Source organism: Lytechinus variegatus, chromosome 2 (assembly GCF_018143015.1).
Source record: "Lytechinus variegatus isolate NC3 chromosome 2, Lvar_3.0, whole genome shotgun sequence".
NCBI lineage: Eukaryota > Metazoa > Echinodermata > Echinoidea > Temnopleuroida > Toxopneustidae > Lytechinus > Lytechinus variegatus.
In genome coordinates, this window is record NC_054741.1 from 13,577,060 (window position 1) to 13,597,636 (window position 20,577).

General features: G+C 38.1%; 1 protein-coding gene across 1 annotated transcript in view; it reads right to left on the reverse strand.

The window, feature by feature from the left end:
• LOC121407376 (mucin-17-like) overlaps positions 1 to 20,577 on the reverse strand; it is a 91,427-nt gene that overhangs the window by 21,990 nt on the left and 48,860 nt on the right. Inside the window, 27 exon segments of the mRNA XM_041598426.1 lie at positions 337 to 591; positions 2,461 to 2,715; positions 3,505 to 3,771; positions 4,298 to 4,558; positions 4,832 to 5,086; positions 5,737 to 5,991; positions 6,383 to 6,634; positions 6,938 to 7,189; positions 7,759 to 8,001; positions 8,349 to 8,600; positions 9,137 to 9,388; positions 9,828 to 10,082; positions 10,230 to 10,481; positions 10,706 to 10,954; positions 11,724 to 11,972; positions 12,240 to 12,359; positions 12,960 to 13,106; positions 13,563 to 13,718; positions 14,370 to 14,504; positions 14,811 to 14,936; positions 15,731 to 15,853; positions 16,361 to 16,486; positions 17,111 to 17,233; positions 17,526 to 17,639; positions 18,247 to 18,501; positions 19,004 to 19,255; positions 19,729 to 19,980. Of these exon segments, the coding sequence (XP_041454360.1) occupies positions 337 to 591; positions 2,461 to 2,715; positions 3,505 to 3,771; positions 4,298 to 4,558; positions 4,832 to 5,086; positions 5,737 to 5,991; positions 6,383 to 6,634; positions 6,938 to 7,189; positions 7,759 to 8,001; positions 8,349 to 8,600; positions 9,137 to 9,388; positions 9,828 to 10,082; positions 10,230 to 10,481; positions 10,706 to 10,954; positions 11,724 to 11,972; positions 12,240 to 12,359; positions 12,960 to 13,106; positions 13,563 to 13,718; positions 14,370 to 14,504; positions 14,811 to 14,936; positions 15,731 to 15,853; positions 16,361 to 16,486; positions 17,111 to 17,233; positions 17,526 to 17,639; positions 18,247 to 18,501; positions 19,004 to 19,255; positions 19,729 to 19,980 (5,733 nt within the window).

Here is a 20,577-nt window from a genome sequence, read left to right on the forward strand (position 1 = left end):
ATAGGAATAAAGATGGTGAAGAAGAATAATAGTTCAGCAAATCCATGAAAACCAGGTATAGATTCCATTAGAAACCACTGGATCTATGTTTACCATTAAATAGACAGAAATACATTTTTAAAGGTTTACACAACTATAAATATCACCAAGACTTCGACAACATAGATGAGAGGAAACAAACACTCAATACAACTTAATCAAAAATGAACATTCTAACACATCACAACAATCATCTAAATAAAATCTATATACCACCAAAATCAAGAAAACACTTAAGTGCATTGAACAATCGTGCGCCACACCATATAACTCCATCCACATGTATGAAATACATACCAGCTACAGTAACAGTGAACAGACAGATATCATTATTGCCTGAACCATCAGTGAAAGTATAACTAACTACAGTCGTGCCAACTTCAAAAGTATCTCCAGGAGAGCTAGAAGAGATGACGGTTGGCACTTCTCCAGAGTTATCTGTAGCTGTGGGCGGGGTCCAATTGATAGCAACTCCATTGGATCCTGATGGGATTGTGACACTGATATCATCCGGACAGCCACTGATTACGGGTCTTATGTTATCAGTGGCAACTGCAAGAAGACATTGTGGAGCAAAGTAAGGGAATGAAAGGGCACAGAAAGAATAGTATTACTCATGAAATTAAGATCCAAAACTACCCCAACAAAATCAAATCATGCCAAATTATTATTTTCAACATTCATTTCATCTGCATTCTTATTCACAGTATAAAATTCAACAAATAATGCAAAACACTTTCAATATTTCAGTTCATATAAAAACAACTTTTGCAACCTCCTAAATGATTATGAACTAGACAGATATCATTCATCATTGGGGAAATTATGCCAGAGATTTTTCAAGATGAAAAGGAATAGATTTTGTAACCCAAAAAGGTAAACACATGTGCTAAACAACATTAATATTGATTTATACTCATTAAGTAGATAGATTGATCTGTTCCCTGCTTACCACAGTACTCCATTTCCATGGCAACATAACTGTCACCTGAAATGAGTCTTGCACATATCCCCCACAAGTGAAATATTTGTGCAACATTCCTTGTAAATTATGGAATTAATCTGGTCTAAAAAAAATCTCCAAGTTACTATACACTTGATTCCATATTCCATTTTTTCTTGGATATACTAAACTTCTTTGATACCAGCAAGGACTCTTACTACTTGTTGTCAGCTCCAAACCTGGACATGTATAAATAAATATGCCACATCATGAAGAATGGAGGAGGTCTTTTATCACTGAAGATATTAGTTGTGAAGGTGAAAATCATCCCAAGATCTTATGAAGATAGTAAGCAATAATCTTTGACCTAAAGGGATCTTGAAAGGTTTCATGGTGAAGAGCTTTGGGGAAGTTTACGGTTTACACCTTGTTTGGTCCCAAAAGGGACTGCTCCTCCTTAATTCAATGATGACTTAAGAAAATACATCGTTTGCGTCTTACAGCACGAAATCGAGTGAGTTTCTGCATTCTTGATCAATTGGTGCAGTGCTGTTCATATCAACAACAACTAGTGACAATGGTACAGAAAATGTTGTAGCATGGCTGATCTGCAAAGGAGTAGGTAACTTGTGGTCTGCTAAAGGAAAGAGAGAATCCAGGGGCCATAATGGAGGAGAGGCTGAATGAGACAGATTCATCTGTTCCTCAAAAGATGCCTACCAGGGGAGCGTTTCATGAAAGGACTTGTCAGACATTTTATCTGACAAGTCCTGTTTTATCCGACAGTTACTATAGTAACAGTGCTTCTCAACCAATCAGAATCCAGGAAAGTTGTCAGATCTGAAAACTTGTCAGACAAAAATATAGATGAAATGCCTCCCAGGACTCTGAGGTTCCTTGGGCATTGTTTGTCCTAAGTGGAAGTATCTTTCACAGTGAATCCTAATGCTAAAGCAGTACATCAAGGACAGATAGGACAGGTGGATTGACTGGAATACTAACTCAATATCATCGAGGGGCAATTGTCAGGATTCTTCATACATGTTTAACCATTGGCGTCCAAATATAAGAAACCACAGACTTATTAAGACTTTGGAAAAAAATGGGAAACAAATCATCTCAAATGTGGGAAACCAAGAAAGAACAAAGAACATGTTGAAATTAAATACATAATGATAGGTATATCACAGACATATTCATGACCTGGAGTTCAAATTATAAAATTCTTACCAAAGAAACAAACACATTATTTTACTCATAAAGAAATTTAAAAAAAAAGGTGTACAGCAAGTTGCCAGAGGTATGCATGCAAATGGGAGTCGTGCCTTTTAGATGGCTCGAAACAACAAAGAGTTGTTTCAACGAACTTGTTACTTAGAAGGCACTTTTCCAGAGTAGTTAGAACATGATGAAGCAGAATGAAATGAATTAGTTAGGGTACAAAAGATCTGTCAGCTCCTCCATGTCAGAGAACATACCTGTGATGGTTATAGTAAAGGTACAGAAGGCATCGTTTCCTGCAGCATCGGTGAAAGTGTAGCTGACAAGGTTCTGCCCGAGGCCAAAACTGTCCCCTGGTGATGCAGTCTGGGAGACGGTGACAGCACTGGTTTCATCTACAGCGGTAGGTTCGGTCCAGACCACAGGGACGCTAGTCACTCCAGCACCAACACTCAAGGTGATAGGATCTGGGCAGTTACTCACCACAGGATCGGTGGTGTCTGTATTCAACACTGTCAAAATAATGTATAAGATTTCGCACATTTAGAAATTATCTGATCAATATTTTAATATCCTATATACATAAAATACATACAATATAATTTATTAATAAGTTAAGATCCTTGAAGTATCACAAGTTCACAGGTAAATAATATGATCCAATAACTGGAAAAATACTGTACCAGCATACTTTTTCCAGATTATGACCAAACAATAGAGAAAATAAATGACAATCTATGAAAAGTGAACAAAAATGCAATGGATCAAAACATCAAGTTATTACCTTGATAGAAATTTTAGATATATTATGAGCATATGTGGTGTATACAGATGTTCCTTCTCCAGTACTTCTTTTGCAAGGCAAGCTGCAATCTATTAAGCAGTGCATGATTGTTTGAAATGAGAGTGTGGAAAATGCAAACAGGACGCTCCTTAAATATCATTTTGTAAAACCATGTGCAATTTGAACCCTTATGATACCAGAGTAATTGATGCCCTTGTATGGATTCATGTCCATAAAGTGATGCCACTAAGCGACTCTGATATGATCAGAGTTCAGGGGCTGTTTTCACAAAGAGTCCATTTTGACTCAAAATCATGTAAGTGCCAATGTGCATGTGATGTCTAATGAATAATATGCAGTAGAATGTGTCCTCTTGATGCAGTCTGAGTAACTGCTGTGATCCGTTATATACCCCCAAGCAATTGCAAAACCTGATTTCTTAGTCACACTCAATTATCTGAGAAAGACAACCCTGGTTCAGGTATGGAATTTGTCAATAAATCAAACAACTCCTCACCATTAATGGTGATTTGGAAGGTGCACACAGCAAAGTTTCCTGCTTCATCAGTGAAGGTGTAAGAGACAATGGTGGTCTGCCCTGCAGGGAAAGAATCTCCTGGAGAGGCAGTTTGGTCAATGCGGATGTTGGCAGTGGCAGTGGTGTCGTCCGTTGCTGATGGCTCTATCCAAGTGAGAGCTACATTGGCGAAGGTGGGTTGGACAGACAAGTTGATGTCATCGGGACAGTTGGAGATGACAGGATCAGTGTTGTCAACGATAACAACTACAAGATGCAGTGAGAGATACAGAGGTGGGGGAGTGTCAGGAAATCATGCAAGACAAAAGTGATTCATAAATTTGGAAGAGTCTGATGAAAACAAAGGTATATTTTCCCATTCAAACTTTAGAGGGGACAACTGTGCCATGCAAGTAAAGTGACAAAATAAAATGTGGGTGCAAATGCGGATAGGAGATATGACCGGCAAGCTTATTTTCATTCAGATTTATTTCAAATGGCTACATACAATGTTTTGTTTTCCCATCTGGATGATCAGATCAAGAATATAACCAATATTGTACTTTGGATCCAAATTTTCTTCATAATGTTGCCATTTCCAAACACCTTGAATAAATTCTACACAGGATCTTAAGAGGAAAAATCTGGAATATACATGTGATATACTAGTGACTTCATACTTGCTTAATGTTAATAAGAGACATTCCAAGTAAAGAATCAGGATATACATGCTTTCATGGTGATCAAATTCATGCCAAGCATTCAGCAATACGATACACAAGCCAATACCTACCTACGGCAGAAATGCTAAAGGCACATATGGTCGGGTTGCCCAAAGCATCTGTGAAGGTGTAGGTGACCAAGGTGGTCTGACCAACAGGAAACTCATCACCAGGACTGGCAGACTGCTCCAATGAAATGGGAAGAGATGCATCAGTAGCAGAGGGCTCTTGCCACGTTGCGGATACAGTAGCGATTCCTGCAGGGACACTCAGGATAAAGTCATCAGGGCAGTTGCTGATGACAGGACCCTCAAAGTCAGTTTGGACATCCACTTAAAAATATCAAACAAAATGATATGAAAATTAGTTTGAAATTGTGTTTATGCCAGGGAAATGTACAGTTTACCACTGGACATGCAACTAGATAAATTGGTACTTTATCATTGCTATGTATTATTTTCATAGAGAGCAAATAATTAATGAGATTGAAAATGGTTCTGACCAACAGCATGCCTCTAATTCCCAAATTTTTTGTAAAGCAAACATCACATTCCAGTAGACAAATGGATTTAATGCTGAAAAATCAAGATGTCCGGTGCACTCACAGGTAACAGTGATAGTGAAAATACAGAAAGCATCATTTCCGCTGGCATCAGTGAATTGGTAGACCACCTGAGTAACACCTTCTCCAAAGGTGTCTCCTGGAGAGGCACTTTGAGTGGTGGTGACACTGCCAGAGTTGTCAAAGGCCACAGGTTCGTTCCAGGTAACTACAACCTCTGGCTCGCCAACAGGGGTCAAGATCTCCATGTTTGCTGGACAGAAGTTTACGATGGGATCTGTGGTATCGACCACACCAACTATGCGTGGACAAGATAGAGAAATGTACAAGACAAGTGGTTAAAAAAAGGAAGAAAGAAAAAAAGTCCTGATCATGAAATAACAAATTCTACAATTAGGACAGACTAGTACAAATATTCAATTAGAATACAGTCTAGAAGTGTAAATGAAGTTCATTCAAGAGCTAATATGTCAATTTAGAGTGATTTAACAATTATTTTTTTCAGATTGAGGAAGATACATCATGACCATCATTCAAAAATAATTCTGAAAACATGGATATCCAGTTACAGGTCCACACTGGTTTCATTATATCCCTTCTGGGTACGCACAAGCAAATCTAATATGAAGCATTTATAACAAAATATAAACATGAAGACGTAATATCATTTGAAGATGATGCTTAACTTTACGTCTCTGGCAAACAGTGTGCGAAATATGAAATTCTTTGTTCTGATCATTAATAGTAGGGAGTTTCACAAAGGGTATAGTGTGACTTCGAGTCATGTGCCAATATCTAATCTTAGTAATGATTACAGGAATTATCCGAGCAGTATCTGGCCAATGCAGAATGTACAAAACACTCCATGCAACTTGGAATTTCAGAGCTTTGAAAGCCAACTCTTTGTGAAACCCGCCAAGAGGGCATTTTTAATCTAGGAGTACTTACGAACTACAGTGACATCGAACGAGCAGATAACATCATTTCCAGCATTGTCTGTGAACGTGTAGGTGACAGTGTTGACACCCAAGCTAAAGAGGTCCCCAGGGTTATTGTTGTTGAGAACATTGACGTTACCAGAATTGTCAATAGCCTGAGGGACAAGCCAGAAAGCGGGTACAGCGGTATTCTGGTCTGAGGTAGCAACGGTAATGTCACCCGGGCATGAAACAAGGACTGGTGACACATCATCGACTGGTGCCACTGTAGACGAAGGACAGAAGATATTCAGTACATTCCTATTTGTTCACATCACTTAACTGTACATCCTGCAATATTGTGTAAACTTCATTAGGATATCTATAACTAAAATTTATTTTATCACATGAAACTATCGACAGGCATACTTGACATGATCACTAAGTACTATCGTTTTAACATGTGTGTGTCATGTGTACATGTAAGTTCCCATTGCTATAGAATGTTGGGTTTAACACTGGGTTTCATCTTATATTTAATTAACATTCACTGCATAGTATTATTGTCATATTCTTCTCATTTCACAACACACTAGTTTTTTGACAGCCTTTTACTGCAGGATTACATTAATGTTTGAAAGAGAATTAGAATACAGTCACTCATGGGTTCACATTACCTTGAACAATAACATCAAAGGTACAGAAGGCAATATTGTTGGCCTCATCTCTGAAAGTATAGGTGACTTGGCGCTGACCAAGCAGGAAAAGGCTTCCGGGGGTGGCAGATCGAGTGACGGTCACATCACCAAAGTTGTCAGTGGCAGTTGGCTCGGTCCAGAACACATTGGCCCTGGTCGTGCCTTGAGCAACGTAAAGAATGACATCATCTGGACACCCGCTGATCACTGGCACAACGTCATCAGTTGCAGCTGGGGAGCAAAAACAAGATTGTGGTGACACAATGTTAACAATAGAAATATTATTCTCTTGTAATATAGTTTTCATGTGATGACTGAAGTGTCTAAGCAACCGACAACCACATCTATCTATCTATATGTATTTATGCAAATCTAAAGTATATAATGCTGTGCTAGCGGAATGGGAATCTCTGGACGGTGTGTGCGTTTAATAAGACATCACTATCATTATTATAAAGACTTCATTTTCTGTCACTCACTATATGCACCATTTTTTCTGGGAAAAAAAGTGAGTGAGAAGAATGTTCCATGTACCTGTTACAATGACAAAGAAATCGCAATTGATAGAGTTGCCCTCATCGTCACTGAGTGTGTACGCCACTAAAGTGGATCCAAGCTCAAAGAAATCTCCTGGGTTGTAGTTGCTGGCAACATTGACAGTACCAGAGTCATCAACGGCATTGGGTACCGTCCATGAGGCGGTACCTCCAGTGAGGCCGACATCGACACGGACGCTGATATCATCAGGGCAGGATACAAGGACTGGGCGCGTATTGTCCATAACAGCTGCAGAAATCAGCAGAAGGTGATTTTGTTAGCAACAATGAATATGAATGAACGCTACAACTTAATCTTTAAAGGTCAGGGTTTTTGAAATATAAAAGTAACAATCAATTGCAAACATTTGAGACTGATGCATGAAAAGACCCGGTAGTAAGTGATAAATTTTAATGTTTCAAGTGTGATTTGTCACAGCATTTATGTTAAGGATCCCAGGCCATATTTTAGGATAAATTCCTTCTACCAATTATCATATCATTCTTTCACGGAAAAATGTTCCTTTGAAGAGTCTCTTATGGTATTATGTTGCTAACAATTCTTAAAAATTTTATTTTAGTTCTATGTTATACACTTAGATGCTAGGGTCTTTTGATGAGTCTGAATTAAGTAATCTGATACAACTTCCTACCACATACATATTGACTGCCCGATGGAATATAAACAAAAAAATTAAGGAAACCTATTAGAAAAATAAAGCTCACAATTCACTTATATTCCCATACATGATCAATCAATCAATCTGTAATCAAAGGTACACACTATCTACTCCTTGGGGTTTATCCCCATCTACTCACTTATGACAACCACTGAGAAGGAACAGGTAGCAACGTTTCCGAGAGGATCAGTGAAGGTGTAGGTAACCTGTGAGGAGCCAAGTGGGAAGAGGCTGCCTGGTGTTGATGTCTGTGAAGTTACAACACCTCCTTCTGTAACAGTGGGAGGGTTCCAGGTAACAGGTGCGCGGGTAGCCCCCAGGGGTGCCTCATAGGTGATGGTGTTGGGGCAACCAATAATGACAGGTGCAATGTCGTCAACAGCTGCAAGGTTAAAGAAAAGACAGGTCACTGGAAAATTGTGTTCTTCACAGACAAAATTTTCAAGTGATGTTCTTTCTACCTTGTCCAAAAATGCTGATATTAATCCTACTTATCAAAGGAGGAATGAACTACATATAAGATATTTTGATAAGGTAAGATATTCTTTGAGCACCACAATTTTATCAAGGCATATTCATAGGCAGGAAGGAATTATAACTATAGTAAACAGAAATTTATTTGTTACTGTGAATGTGATATAATTGGAAAAAAGGCCTCTAAAGTATTAATTTATGTGTGATCTTTAAATGGGACATAAATAGGGCAAAAATACTTGTAAAATTTATCACCTGTGACTGTTACCACAAAGGTACAGATTGCTGGGTTGCCGGCCTGATCGGTGAAGGTATAGGTGACAGCGGTGGTTCCCACCCCAAAGAGCTGTCCTGGGTTGAAGTTCTGACTGGTCAGCACAATACCAGATTCATCTTCTGCAGTCGGCTCATCCCAAGAGACGGAAGCAGTGGACAGGCTGGAGCTGACCTCCACGTTGATGGCACCGGGGCAGTTGGAGATCACGGGTGGTATAACATCGGCAGCAACTGTCACCAATAGAAGGCAATGATAATGTGCGTTAACAAAGTGATAGAGATTATCATTCAATCAATTCGATTTCAAACAGAGAAAAGATTATAAATCAAATGCTTTAGAAATAGTCTTTCCTTTGTTAAATCTGCAGATGAAAAGTAACAAATCAAGTTCAAACTTACTGAGAATTGATCCCAAGGCCTCACACTTGTGTCAAAAACCCTGTACAGACTATTTCTACTACTTGATGTCAAATGTCCACTTTTGAAATGTTGTGGCATATTTTTCACTCAGATATAATTTTCATCTGCATTAACAAAGGCCAGAAACTTTTTTTCTAAAGCACTCATCAATACACTTCAAGCGATACTCTGTTGACTGCACTATTTATATTACTTCACTGGTAAAACTATTATTAACCCCTACTGCTGATACTACTGCTGACGTTAAGTTGCTAATGCTGCAGCTATTAATACTTAAAAAAAAGCAATACCATCAACTAAGCACCAAAAGCTACAACAACTCGATAAACATAATACATGTAGTTTACCAGTTACTATGACTTCAAAGGCACAGATAGCAAGGTTGCCGGAAGGATCGGTGAAGGTGTAGGTGACCACGGTGGAACCAAGGCCAAAGACATTCCCTGGGATGAAGTTGCTCTCAGTGTTGACAGTGCCAGAGTTGTCCACAGCTGTAGGTGGTACCCAGGAGGCTGTAACCGAGGTGACACCTTGGGCAACACTAAGAAGAACATTTCCAGGGCAGTTGGAGATGACAGGGTCAACATCGTCAACAGCAACTGCAGAGGAATGTGGAGAATGTTGGGGATTAGGGCACCATGCTCAGATAGTAAAGAGATCAATTCAAGTGGTTTGTTTTTATCTACTGGTTGGCAGAATCATTACAGCATTGGATTCCAATGGAGTTTGGTAATTTTATATTAGAGGCTTTTAATTACTGAGAGACAAAGTAATAGGTATATTGTAATGGTTTATCATGAAAGCTAGAAGTAGAAAGGGGCAATATCATGGATGATGAGATGGAAGTAGGTGTGTGACTCTCTAGAATGTTTTTTTTACTTACAATCCAAATAAAGAGAGCTGTCAAATATTCACTTTATAAATTGGTAATCACATAAATAGGCCACCCAATCATCTTTATCAAGTTGCTTTTAGATAAAATGCCATATCATCTAATATACCAATATGAAAAGATTGCATTTAATAATATAAAAATACCTTGAAGACCAACAAAGAACTCGCAAGTGGCAAAATTGCCTGCCAAGTCAGTAAATGTGTAAGAGACAAGAGTGGCTCCTAGTGGGAAGTCATCTCCTGGTGCATAGTTGTTCTCTACTGCAATGGCTCCGATGGAGTTGTCTACTGCGGAAGGTTCGATCCAGGTTACAGCAGTTTCAGTGATGCCCACTCCAACAAAAATAGCGATGTTTCCAGGACAATTCTGGATAATGGGGGCGTCCTGATCTTCGCCAACTGTCAACCAAAACAAAAAAGTATGATTGTTCCATTTCTTAATCACTGCATACTATCACTGACAAAGACAGTTAATATCTTTATTGAAAATAAGCATCGTTCCAAAGAAATCTAATAATTGCATGCAACAAAAAATTAAGAACTCACCAATAACAGTCACATCAAAGCTACATGAAGCTGGGTTCCCAGCGGCATCGCCAAAGCTGTATGTAACCCTGGTGGTGCCAACATTGAAAATGTCTCCAGGATTGAAATTATTGATGGTTGTGATGACACCAACATTGTCAGTAGCAGAGGGTTCAATCCAAGTGGCAACAGAAGATACAGTACCAGGTCCAACCTCGATGGTAAGATCTCCAGGGCAGTTTGTGATGGCTGGTGGGCTTACATCAGGTTCAGCTGGAAAAGAAAGGTTAAATGTGTGATCATTTGCTTTATTCTTCTAATGACTAAATCCTAATAGTTAACTGTGAAGTATAAACTTTTGAAATCATGGTATCATCATATTTTCACTTGAATACATTCATTGCCAGATGAAACATTTGTAGCTTGACTACTTTGGAGATCAAAAGCAGGATTTAAATCAGTTATGTGGATCAAAAGACAGACAGTAAGGGACCTACCTTCAATAGTAACGGTGAAGGTACAGACATCAAAGTTGCCAGCAGCATCTGTGAAGGTGTAGGAGACCACTGTCGAGCCAAGATCAAAGTTGTCTCCAGGAGAGAAGTTGTTGTCGGTGCTGACGACAGCGAAGTTATCGGTAGCAAAGGGTTCCAACCAGGAAACCACGGTGCTGAGTCCACCGGGAGGCAGGGTGATTTCAATGTCTTCTGGACATTGCTGAATCTCGGGGTTGATGTTGTCAAGTTCTGTCATGTGAAAACGAAGGTTGAAGATATATCACATCAATACCATTCACTTTCTACAAGGTACAGTAGAAGGTATATATAGAGGAGAGGAACATCTGGAATATGATACACTTGGTTTGTAACAGGAACTCTACTGTCATTGCCATTCAGCCCAGCTTAAAGCTGTTGATCCTATAGTTGGAGGGCATTTTGTCCATAGGACGACACTGTGCTTTCTTTCTAAAAAAGGCAAATATTTGGTGATGGGAAGGTAATCTACAAAGTGATATCCTGACTGTACCCAAACTCTCTATCCTACTGTATACATTGTTATTATAACCATCTCAAGATGAGAGCATCCTTTCGCTCCACTCAGCAATATGGACATTGACAAAGCATTATATATTAGATAAATAAAGGCAGCGTATTTCTAATATATTATCAAGCTGGGAAAGCAGAATTCAATGTACAATGCCAAATTCTGTAAATCTCAAAGGAATCATTAAATTCCCAAGCAGGCATAGAACTGGATTCTGTTTTTATAAAAGTAGCTATAATAAAACCTCTTGGCAATATCGGTTAAAAGCAACTAAAGTCATTTAATCCTATTGGCTGATTGCAAATATGTTATAACAATTGTGCATTTTTGTTATTAAAAGTCTTTATAAAATGGGAACCTGGCGTACCTAGGCCACCTCTGGTTGCTGGGATGGTGCGATATCAATACCATCAATAAAAAACCTTTTAATAACATTTCCACTACTTCAAAAGACCCTTGCAGAAGACTCACCTGTAACACTGATAGTAAAGGTGCAAGTAGCAAAGTTGCCTGCTCCGTCAACATATCTGTAGGTCACAGGCAAGACGGTCCCAATGGCATAGTAAGCTCCAGACTCGCTGTTGACAGAGACAAAGCCCCAGTTCCCAGAGTCGTCGGTGACTGTAGGAAGGTTCCAGGTAACTACTGCACCACCGCTGGTTGTGGTAGCTGGCACGCTAATACTGTCTGGACAGTCAAGGACTGGCCTTGTGATGTCATCTTGGGGAAAATAATAATTGGAGATATATTTCAATGTAGTGCATGAGAAATAATATAATCTTTCCATATCAAGCTTTGGACTCATTATTCTATATGAAGACAGTGTATAAATAAAGATGCAGCTATCTATAAACTTTTTTCCCTTCTCCCCTACAAATGCAGTATTCAAAGCTATTTAGGTTTTTCAAAATCACCTTCATACAATAAAACAAGTTTTCTTTATAAAACTCTTAAATTGATTTAGTAAATTAAGGGGGTTCTGCTTACTTGGTGGGACCTCGCATGTGACTCCAGAGTATCCGTTGAGACAGGAACAAACAAAGTAGGTGTTGAAGGCCAAACAGTTGCCGTTAACAGTACAGGGGTTGCTGTTACAAGGATTGGGATCTAGAAGATAGAGCATACAAGATAGAGATAATGTCATCATTACAATTACTCAAGGACCATAATGAAAATAACAGAGTTGAATTGGACAGGAAATGCAATCAACCTTCACACTAGGAGAAGATACGATGATTTAATTTGACACAAAACAGAATTTACAGTTCCATTTCAAAATTGCATGTAAGTTTGTAAAAGAAGCAATAGGTAATTTTTCCAAACATGGATGTCATGAAGAAAGCTATAAATTCATCTTTACATTTTAATGTTATAATTTTGAAGCTACATGTAGGTGCTTCAAATTTAATGTTCAAATTTTTAAGCAATGTAATTATGGTCATATGGTTTGTCATATCTACTTGTATCAATGGTTTGTCATATCTATCTACGTACTCAACAAATTTGTAAAAGCCAAGTTGTTTAGCATTTTAAATGTACTTACATTGTGTGAAAACAGTAAAATTAAGGACTGATTTTTCCGAATCATCTTCCTGTAAAATTGTTTTAAATAACTATTCATAAAGGCTGCATGTTGGTTTGAATATTGATAAGGTTTATTTTCATCCACACTTCTATAAATAAATAATGCTTTCAGATCCAACTTACGTGTCAGTTCACAGCATTCACCAAAGAAACCAATTGGACATTCACAGAAGTAGGACACACTCTGGTCATAGCTGTAATATGTGTTGTAACAGACTCCACCATTTTCACACTTATTGTCGTCACACACAACAAGACTTGGGTTGTTTGCTAGAAGGAAAGAAATATAAAAAGTTTGTTAAACAGTAAAAATAGTAATAGATGCAAGAAATAAAATCTAAGAGCAATATTACATAGATATGATTTATTTCAATTTATTTTGAAAATACAATACTATCATGAGTTGAATATATAGACATACCAGTAAATTCTTAAAATTGCTTTCTTAAAAAAGCAATTGTGATTTTTTTTTAATGTAAGTATTTATGTATATGGTATCATATGCAAAGAGAAACTTATTTGTTGTGTTCTGTGGACTGTGTATCATTCAAGATTTTTTTTCATTTTCCAATATATATATATGATAAAGAATTCCTTCCTCCTAAAATAAAATAAATGCATCATAATAAAATGCAATGATGATTTCACATGTTGCAATGAGTCAAATCATACCTTACAATGGGTTAGAAATCTACAATATGAAAATAAAGTAAAATGAGAACTTACCGGAGGTCAATGCACAGTTGGGTCCAGTGAAACCGTCAGGGCAGATGCATGTATATTGTGGGCTGTACACTCCCAAGACCTCAGTGCCACTGTGGTAACTGTTCACACAGTTGCCATTCAGACAAGGATCATTGGCGCAAGCATCCTGGGATGTGACTAAGATTTTGTAAAAGGAAAAACAGAGCAGTTTTGAAAAAACCATTGCAAAAATGCAATACAAATGAAAGAAAAACTTATTCCAGTGGGGACCATGTTTATAATCCAAGAGGACTATTAGCTCTGACTCATAAAACTAGATGCTGATCAGATACACTGATTTAAATTGCAAGAATCAACAGACATATTTTCAGTAGCTTATATAGCAAAACTAGTTCCAGGTTCCACAACACATACTGTGACTAACTGTATATCTTACTACTTTTTAATAGCTATGAAGATTTGAAAATATATTGTAGGCCTAAATGTCTTATTACTACTCTACACTAACATGCAAATTTGGTTGGATAATGTAGTCAATAACTATGTGGATTCTTCTTTAACCCATTGGATACTGGGGCCCATTTCATAAAGAGTTACAACTCTTTATGAAATTGGCCCCTGATCTACTTTGCTTATAACACAATATTTCTATGGAATCCAGCCTCCATATTCACAGATTCAGTCTCCAATGAAAATAGAAAATACCAACTGAGAAGAAAGAATACAAATAACGAATTGAAACAGTTGCTAACAGGAAAATAGTCACTCTCTAAAGCCTACACTATTCACATGATATGATAAATGAGATGAAAATCAATTTGTTCTTACCTAGACCGACTTCACAATGAATTCCGTTGAAGCCAGGTGGGCAAAGACAGACGTAGTTCTGAGCGTTGTCGCAGACGCAGGAAGCACCGTTCTCACAAGGGAAGTTGTTGCATGGGTTCACAAGAGTAACAACAGCTATTAAAAGAAGACAACAAAATACACAGTCCATTTAGACATTCAATACAGTCACACTGGCTATAATGGCCACCTGACCATAAAGACCTTTTTTCATTTCCTTTGAGCATGTGATGATAACAATGGTATCCATTCATTGAAATCTTAAACAAGCAAATTACAAAAAACAATTAAACAGGTGAAATTTACATTTAGGCCTACTGACATTTTAGACAGCCAAGAAGTCATGTGACAAAAAACGCATACATTTTCCTTCAAACAAAAACATACTGTAAATACTGATATAAAGAGTTGACTTCAACTCACCATCTTCACAGCGAGGTCCAGCAAAGCCTGGCTGACAGGCGCACTGATAGGCATAACAGCTTCCAGCTATACGAGAGCAAGCTCCTCCATTGGCACAAGGGTCCTCATCACATGGGTTGGGAATGGCTGGAGGAGAAAAATTTGTATACCGAAAAATATCAGTTAGGGGTACTAGTAATTTCATTCGATGGAAGGGAAAGCTATCTAATTGATGTGGGTGCATTCCTTTGTTTGGACAAAGAATATCAACACAGAGGCTGAGAATGGCTAGAGTTGCCGATATGAAGACAAGGAAATTATTAGCTAGGGTTACTTCATTTGATGGAGAAAATAGCATGGTGATGGAAGGAGAGGAAAATGAAAAAAAATATTAGCTTGAGGTCTTTCACTTGAGGGAGGGAAACACTTTCTACATAAGACTTTATTCCCTCATTAAGACAAGGAACACCATAAGAATGGTTGGGAATATCTGAAAAGGAGAGTTCGCAGGGGAAAAATCCAATTGCTGGGGTATCTGATACATAAAAAAGATTGTATTCCCTTATTAAGACAAGGATCACCATTGAAATGGTTGGGAATATCTGAAAAGGAGAGTTTGCAGGGAAAAATCCAATTGCTGGGGTATTTTATTTGATGAAGAGGCAACAGCATTGCATGCCTGCTCAATCATCCGAAGAAATATTAGCAATAGTCTGTTTTTATATAGCACTTAATACATCAGAATGACATGTCTAAATGCTTTACAGATACATTATTACCTCCATGTGATGACATCTTAAATTACTTTATTCTGTGGATTTCTATATACAAAGATTAAGGGATTCATCACTATAAACATGGTTGTTTCTAACTAAACAAGTTAAGTGAGTTGATAAGTTTTCTCTAATGGAAATGCCCTACTTCTATATACTTCAACTCACCAATTTCACAACTGTATCCTGTGAAACATCCCTGGCATTCGCAGCTGTAAGCTGAGCAGGAGTCGGCAATGTTGCTACAGAGTCCGCCATTCTGGCACGGAGCATAGTCACATGGATTGTACTCTGTTCAAAATCAACAAAAAGTGTAACTTGATGAATACACAAATGCCACTCTATAGGACTGATGAGTGAATGAATTAATTAATGAAAATCAACCAGAAAAACCTCTTTGTATATACCTACATATTACATGTATTTCCAATAGCAAAATTTACATTCCAGGGTGTTGTTTCATAAAGCTCTTCGCAAAGTTACGCCCAACTTCACGAATGTGTTCTTATACATAAGTCAGCTGCTACTACTTAATGCTTCTACTTACTACTACTACTACTGCTACTACTACTACTGCTGTTGCTGCTGTTGCTACTACTACTACTACTACTACTACTACTGCTACTGCTACTGCTACTGCTACTGCTACTGCTACTGCTGCTGCTGCTGCTGCTATTGCTACTAGTTCTACTACTACTGCTACTACTGCAGCTGCTGCTACTACAAGTAGTACTGATTCAACACAACAATAAGAAAATCTTAATTATTTCACATTCCAAACAAAAGAAGGTTACCAACCGTTTTCACAGAACTGTCCAACGAAACATCCGGTACAGAGGCAGTTGTAGTCAGTACAAGTGCCACCAGCTAGAGGCGAGCAGACTCCACCATTCTCACACTTATTGCATGCACAGGCATCCACACCTAGACGGACACAGAATGGACCAAACATGTAAGAAAAATCAATAACAATGTTACATGGATTAAGTAAACCTTATGTAACTTAAACCTACAACATGCTTTCATGGATTGCTTCTTTGTTGATAAAATGCCATTCAGGGGGCTGTCATAAAACTTGCTAAAATATCTAATTGCAATAACAGTCTAAAGCTATTAATGAAATCCTTTGATTTCATTGGCTGGTAGAAGACTTATCATAGAAATTGTGTATTTGCTATCATGACAAGTCTTTAAGACACAGGGCCCAGATTTTCTTAATACTAGTGATACATGGAGATAACTTGTTTCACACACCTCATCAGCAGCAATGCTACACATGATGCACCACATTACACAATGAACACTGCTCATGGTGACATCACAATGCAAATAATAGCGCACAGTTATCTAAGCTCTGTTAAGTTATCACCAGCAGTGACATTACAAGATTTCTTATCCTTAGCACAATCGTGGTCACGAGAGGTGACAGATTACCACTCGCAATTAAGCAGCATGCAAATGTGTCATTTCTCACCAATAGTGATTCATTAACATGACCGTGGTGATAACATTTGAGCTATATAGCTAGATGATGTGTTTGATACTCACGGTTTTCACAGAACTCGCCATAAAAGCATTCCGGGCATTCACAGTAGTAGCGTGTGCAAGAGTTGTCATACTGAACACACTGGCCTCCGTTGACACACGTGTTGCCGTTGCATGGATCAAGCTCTACAATATCACAAAGAGATTAAGGAAATATATCAAGTCTTTACACTGTATTGCCTTCTGCAAGCTTATTCTCCTCTTCCCATTCTTGTGTGGATTAAGAGTTCATTTATACTGTGTCTTTTGGTACTGAATTAAGTCTAGCAGGAATGTGTTTCCCAAATAAGTTTTATTTTTGATCTATATTAAAAATATTATGGACATCACAAAGGTTTAGGATAATCTCTAGCAAGACCTCTGTAATGTTTTATAGCAAATGAAATTAAAAAGTAATGAGGGAAATTGAAATGCTTACCAAACTGACAGTTATCACCAGTAAAGCATCCTGGACAGACACAGACGTAATCAGTCAAGGACTGGGCAAGACATACACCGCCATTCTCACAGGGATTGGCATCGCATGGAGTATCTATAGATTGAATGCAATGAAGTAATGTAATCATGCAATACTACATCCCACTGCGGCTACAGTAAATATGAATGACATTTAAAGTCATTCATCCATAAATGTATCCATGACTACTGAATTCTGATATACCCCTGTATGGGGACCATTGGGAAACAGATTAACATAAATCCATCTGAAATGAATACACTGAAAGATTCATATTTAAAAAAGAATAGAAATAGACATCAAAATTATCCAAGGACAAGTCATCAATGATCCATCGAGACTAAATTTCCTCTATTTCCCAAAGGCAGGTTCTTACTTATTTTTTTCAGAAAATTACTTGTGCTTCCATCACTTCTCTGGCTTTTCTTTTGAAATGTTTACTTTTAGGAAAAGTTAATAAAACATCCAAGGCACCTTGTAAAAATTCACAGAGTCGCATCTTCCCCTAGAAATCCTAAAAGCAGCTCCTCATATTAAATCATCAAAGTCACCATAGGCAAACCAATGGGATCTGCATGAAAGCTGCCTTGAAAAGACACAGAGAATCCTTCTTGTGGGATTCCTGCTGAAAGACACAGCATTAGCTTTTGACAAGTTGCCTAACAGGACACCTTGGTCTCACCTTGATCAATGATGATATCAAAGGTACACTCTCTGATGTTACCAGCACCATCACTGTATGAGTAGGTGACAGTGGTTGTTCCAATGGGGAAGTAACTTCCTGGAGTGGGGGGATTGCTCAGGAGCTGTACCTCCTCGCCAGAGTTGTCAGTGGCAACGGGCGGGGTCCAGTTGATGACTCCACCAGTGGTGTCGTCCAGGACAGTGCGGAGGATGTTGCCGGGACAACCAGAGATGACAGGTCCTTCCTCATCAGCTTAAGTTTAGAATGAATTAACATGGAAGAAATGTTTATTTTGCTGATTGAATCATGCAGATTTCAAAGGTGAAAATAATTCAGAATTTTAAATCTCAATAACATTTTACTGGGTAAATTCAGTCCAGATTTCTTGTTTAAAACCAATCACTGTTGTGCAACAATTACATACAAAACATGTTACATTTATTCTTTACCCCATCGCAGTTACATAATATATTGGAAAACTTACAATAATCACAAAATTCCACGAGACGATGATAATTCATTTCTATAGTCTATTACAAATCTCTGGACAAGTCTGAAAAGTTTTAGTGATTATCAAGATGAGAAATTTGATTTTAATTCCATTTTTTATAGTTCATTTCAACAATAGCATGCAAACTGTAAGTAACATTTGTTTTCAAGTAGTGATTTAACATACATCTATTGAATGCTTATGTTAAATCTATTAGGAAGTGACATGTCACAGTAAATTAAACTAACTAAAAATCTGACTTACTTGAGGTAATAGTAACATCAAAGTCACAGGAAATACTGTTTCCAGATGAGTCTACAAAGGTGTACATGACAGTTGTAGTTCCAATCTCAAAGAAGGTTCCAGGAGACATTGAAACAACAATGCTGATAGGATCACCAGAAGCATCAGCAACGATTGGTGCATCCCAACTGACCACTCTTCCAGATGTGGTGACATCCGTTGTTAGAGAAATATCTCCTGGGCAAGACTGAATGAGGGGGGGTGTGGTGTCCACTGAAAAAGAAAACAAAAACACAGTTTTGATATCAAAATTATTAAGAATAATACAAATGACTACAGACCTATGGTAAGCTATGGTGAAAGTAGAATAACAACAATAGGCATATTGATCATTATATCTATCATAATAAAAATCTAAACAGGTGATTGGTCTAAACCCAGACATGTGACCACAGATAGTTCCATCCTATGTCACAAAATTGGTACAAATGCATTAATCCCAACATCATGACGCCACAAGCCTAGAATAGCACCCCAAGCTGTAAAAACTTCAAAAACTATTTACAGCTTGATAAGCTGGGCCTAAATCAACATACATGTACATGTAAAGTGCACGTACACATGCAATCATGTCCACCTTTTCCAAATTTTCATCACGGTCAACCCAGTGCCTACTGCAACCAGGTAGTCTATATATGAAGTTTACAGGAATTACATAATTCAGCAGTCAATGGATTAAAACTTACCACCGGTGACAGCAACATTGAAGGCGCACTGTGCTTCGTTTCCAGCACCATCGGTGAAGGTGTAGACAACCAGGGTAGATCCAACGTCAAAGAAGTCTCCTGGGTTGAAGTTGTTCTCAACGGTTGGGGCCACCCCTGAGTTGTCTGTGGCTGTTGGGATCACCCAGGTGACCGGGGTACCACCGACTCCAATCTCAACCTCCACAGCAATGTTGGGTGGACAGCTGTCGATCACTGGTCTCGCGTCATCCACTGATTAGGAGACATAAAGTTGGCAAATAAATGCATTAATATCAGGCTGGTAGAAATATGGAATGAAATGATACACAGACATGCAACAGGAATCCAAACTTCAAAATGCTACTTTTTCTGTCAAGGGGGACATTTCATAAAGCTGTTTGTAAGTTAAAAGCAATTGATGATCCTGTCTTGTGGTAAATGGTCCACACCAAAATGTTCACTGGCAAAGGTGTAGCGCATAAGAAAGGATCACCGGTCATACTTCAAGTCACTCTTAACATCTACACAGCTTTATGAAACACCACCTGGGTTCTATTGCATAAGAGTTATTGGTAACTTTGCCATCCAATGGTCACTTGCATGGAATCTTCTTGATCGGCATTACCATGGTAGTTATAATTGGATGATAAAGATACCATAATAGTTACTTTTATGCAACGAGGCCCTGAACACTGAATTAAGTGTAAAAGCATTCTACTTCGTGAGCATTAGGTCTCTAAAGCCCGTCTCACACTATCGATTTGTTGTAAACCGAATTTCAAATTAATTGCGTTAACATTGATATGGATATTCCAACTAATAAAATATTAGGGATCAGAGTTCAGAAAA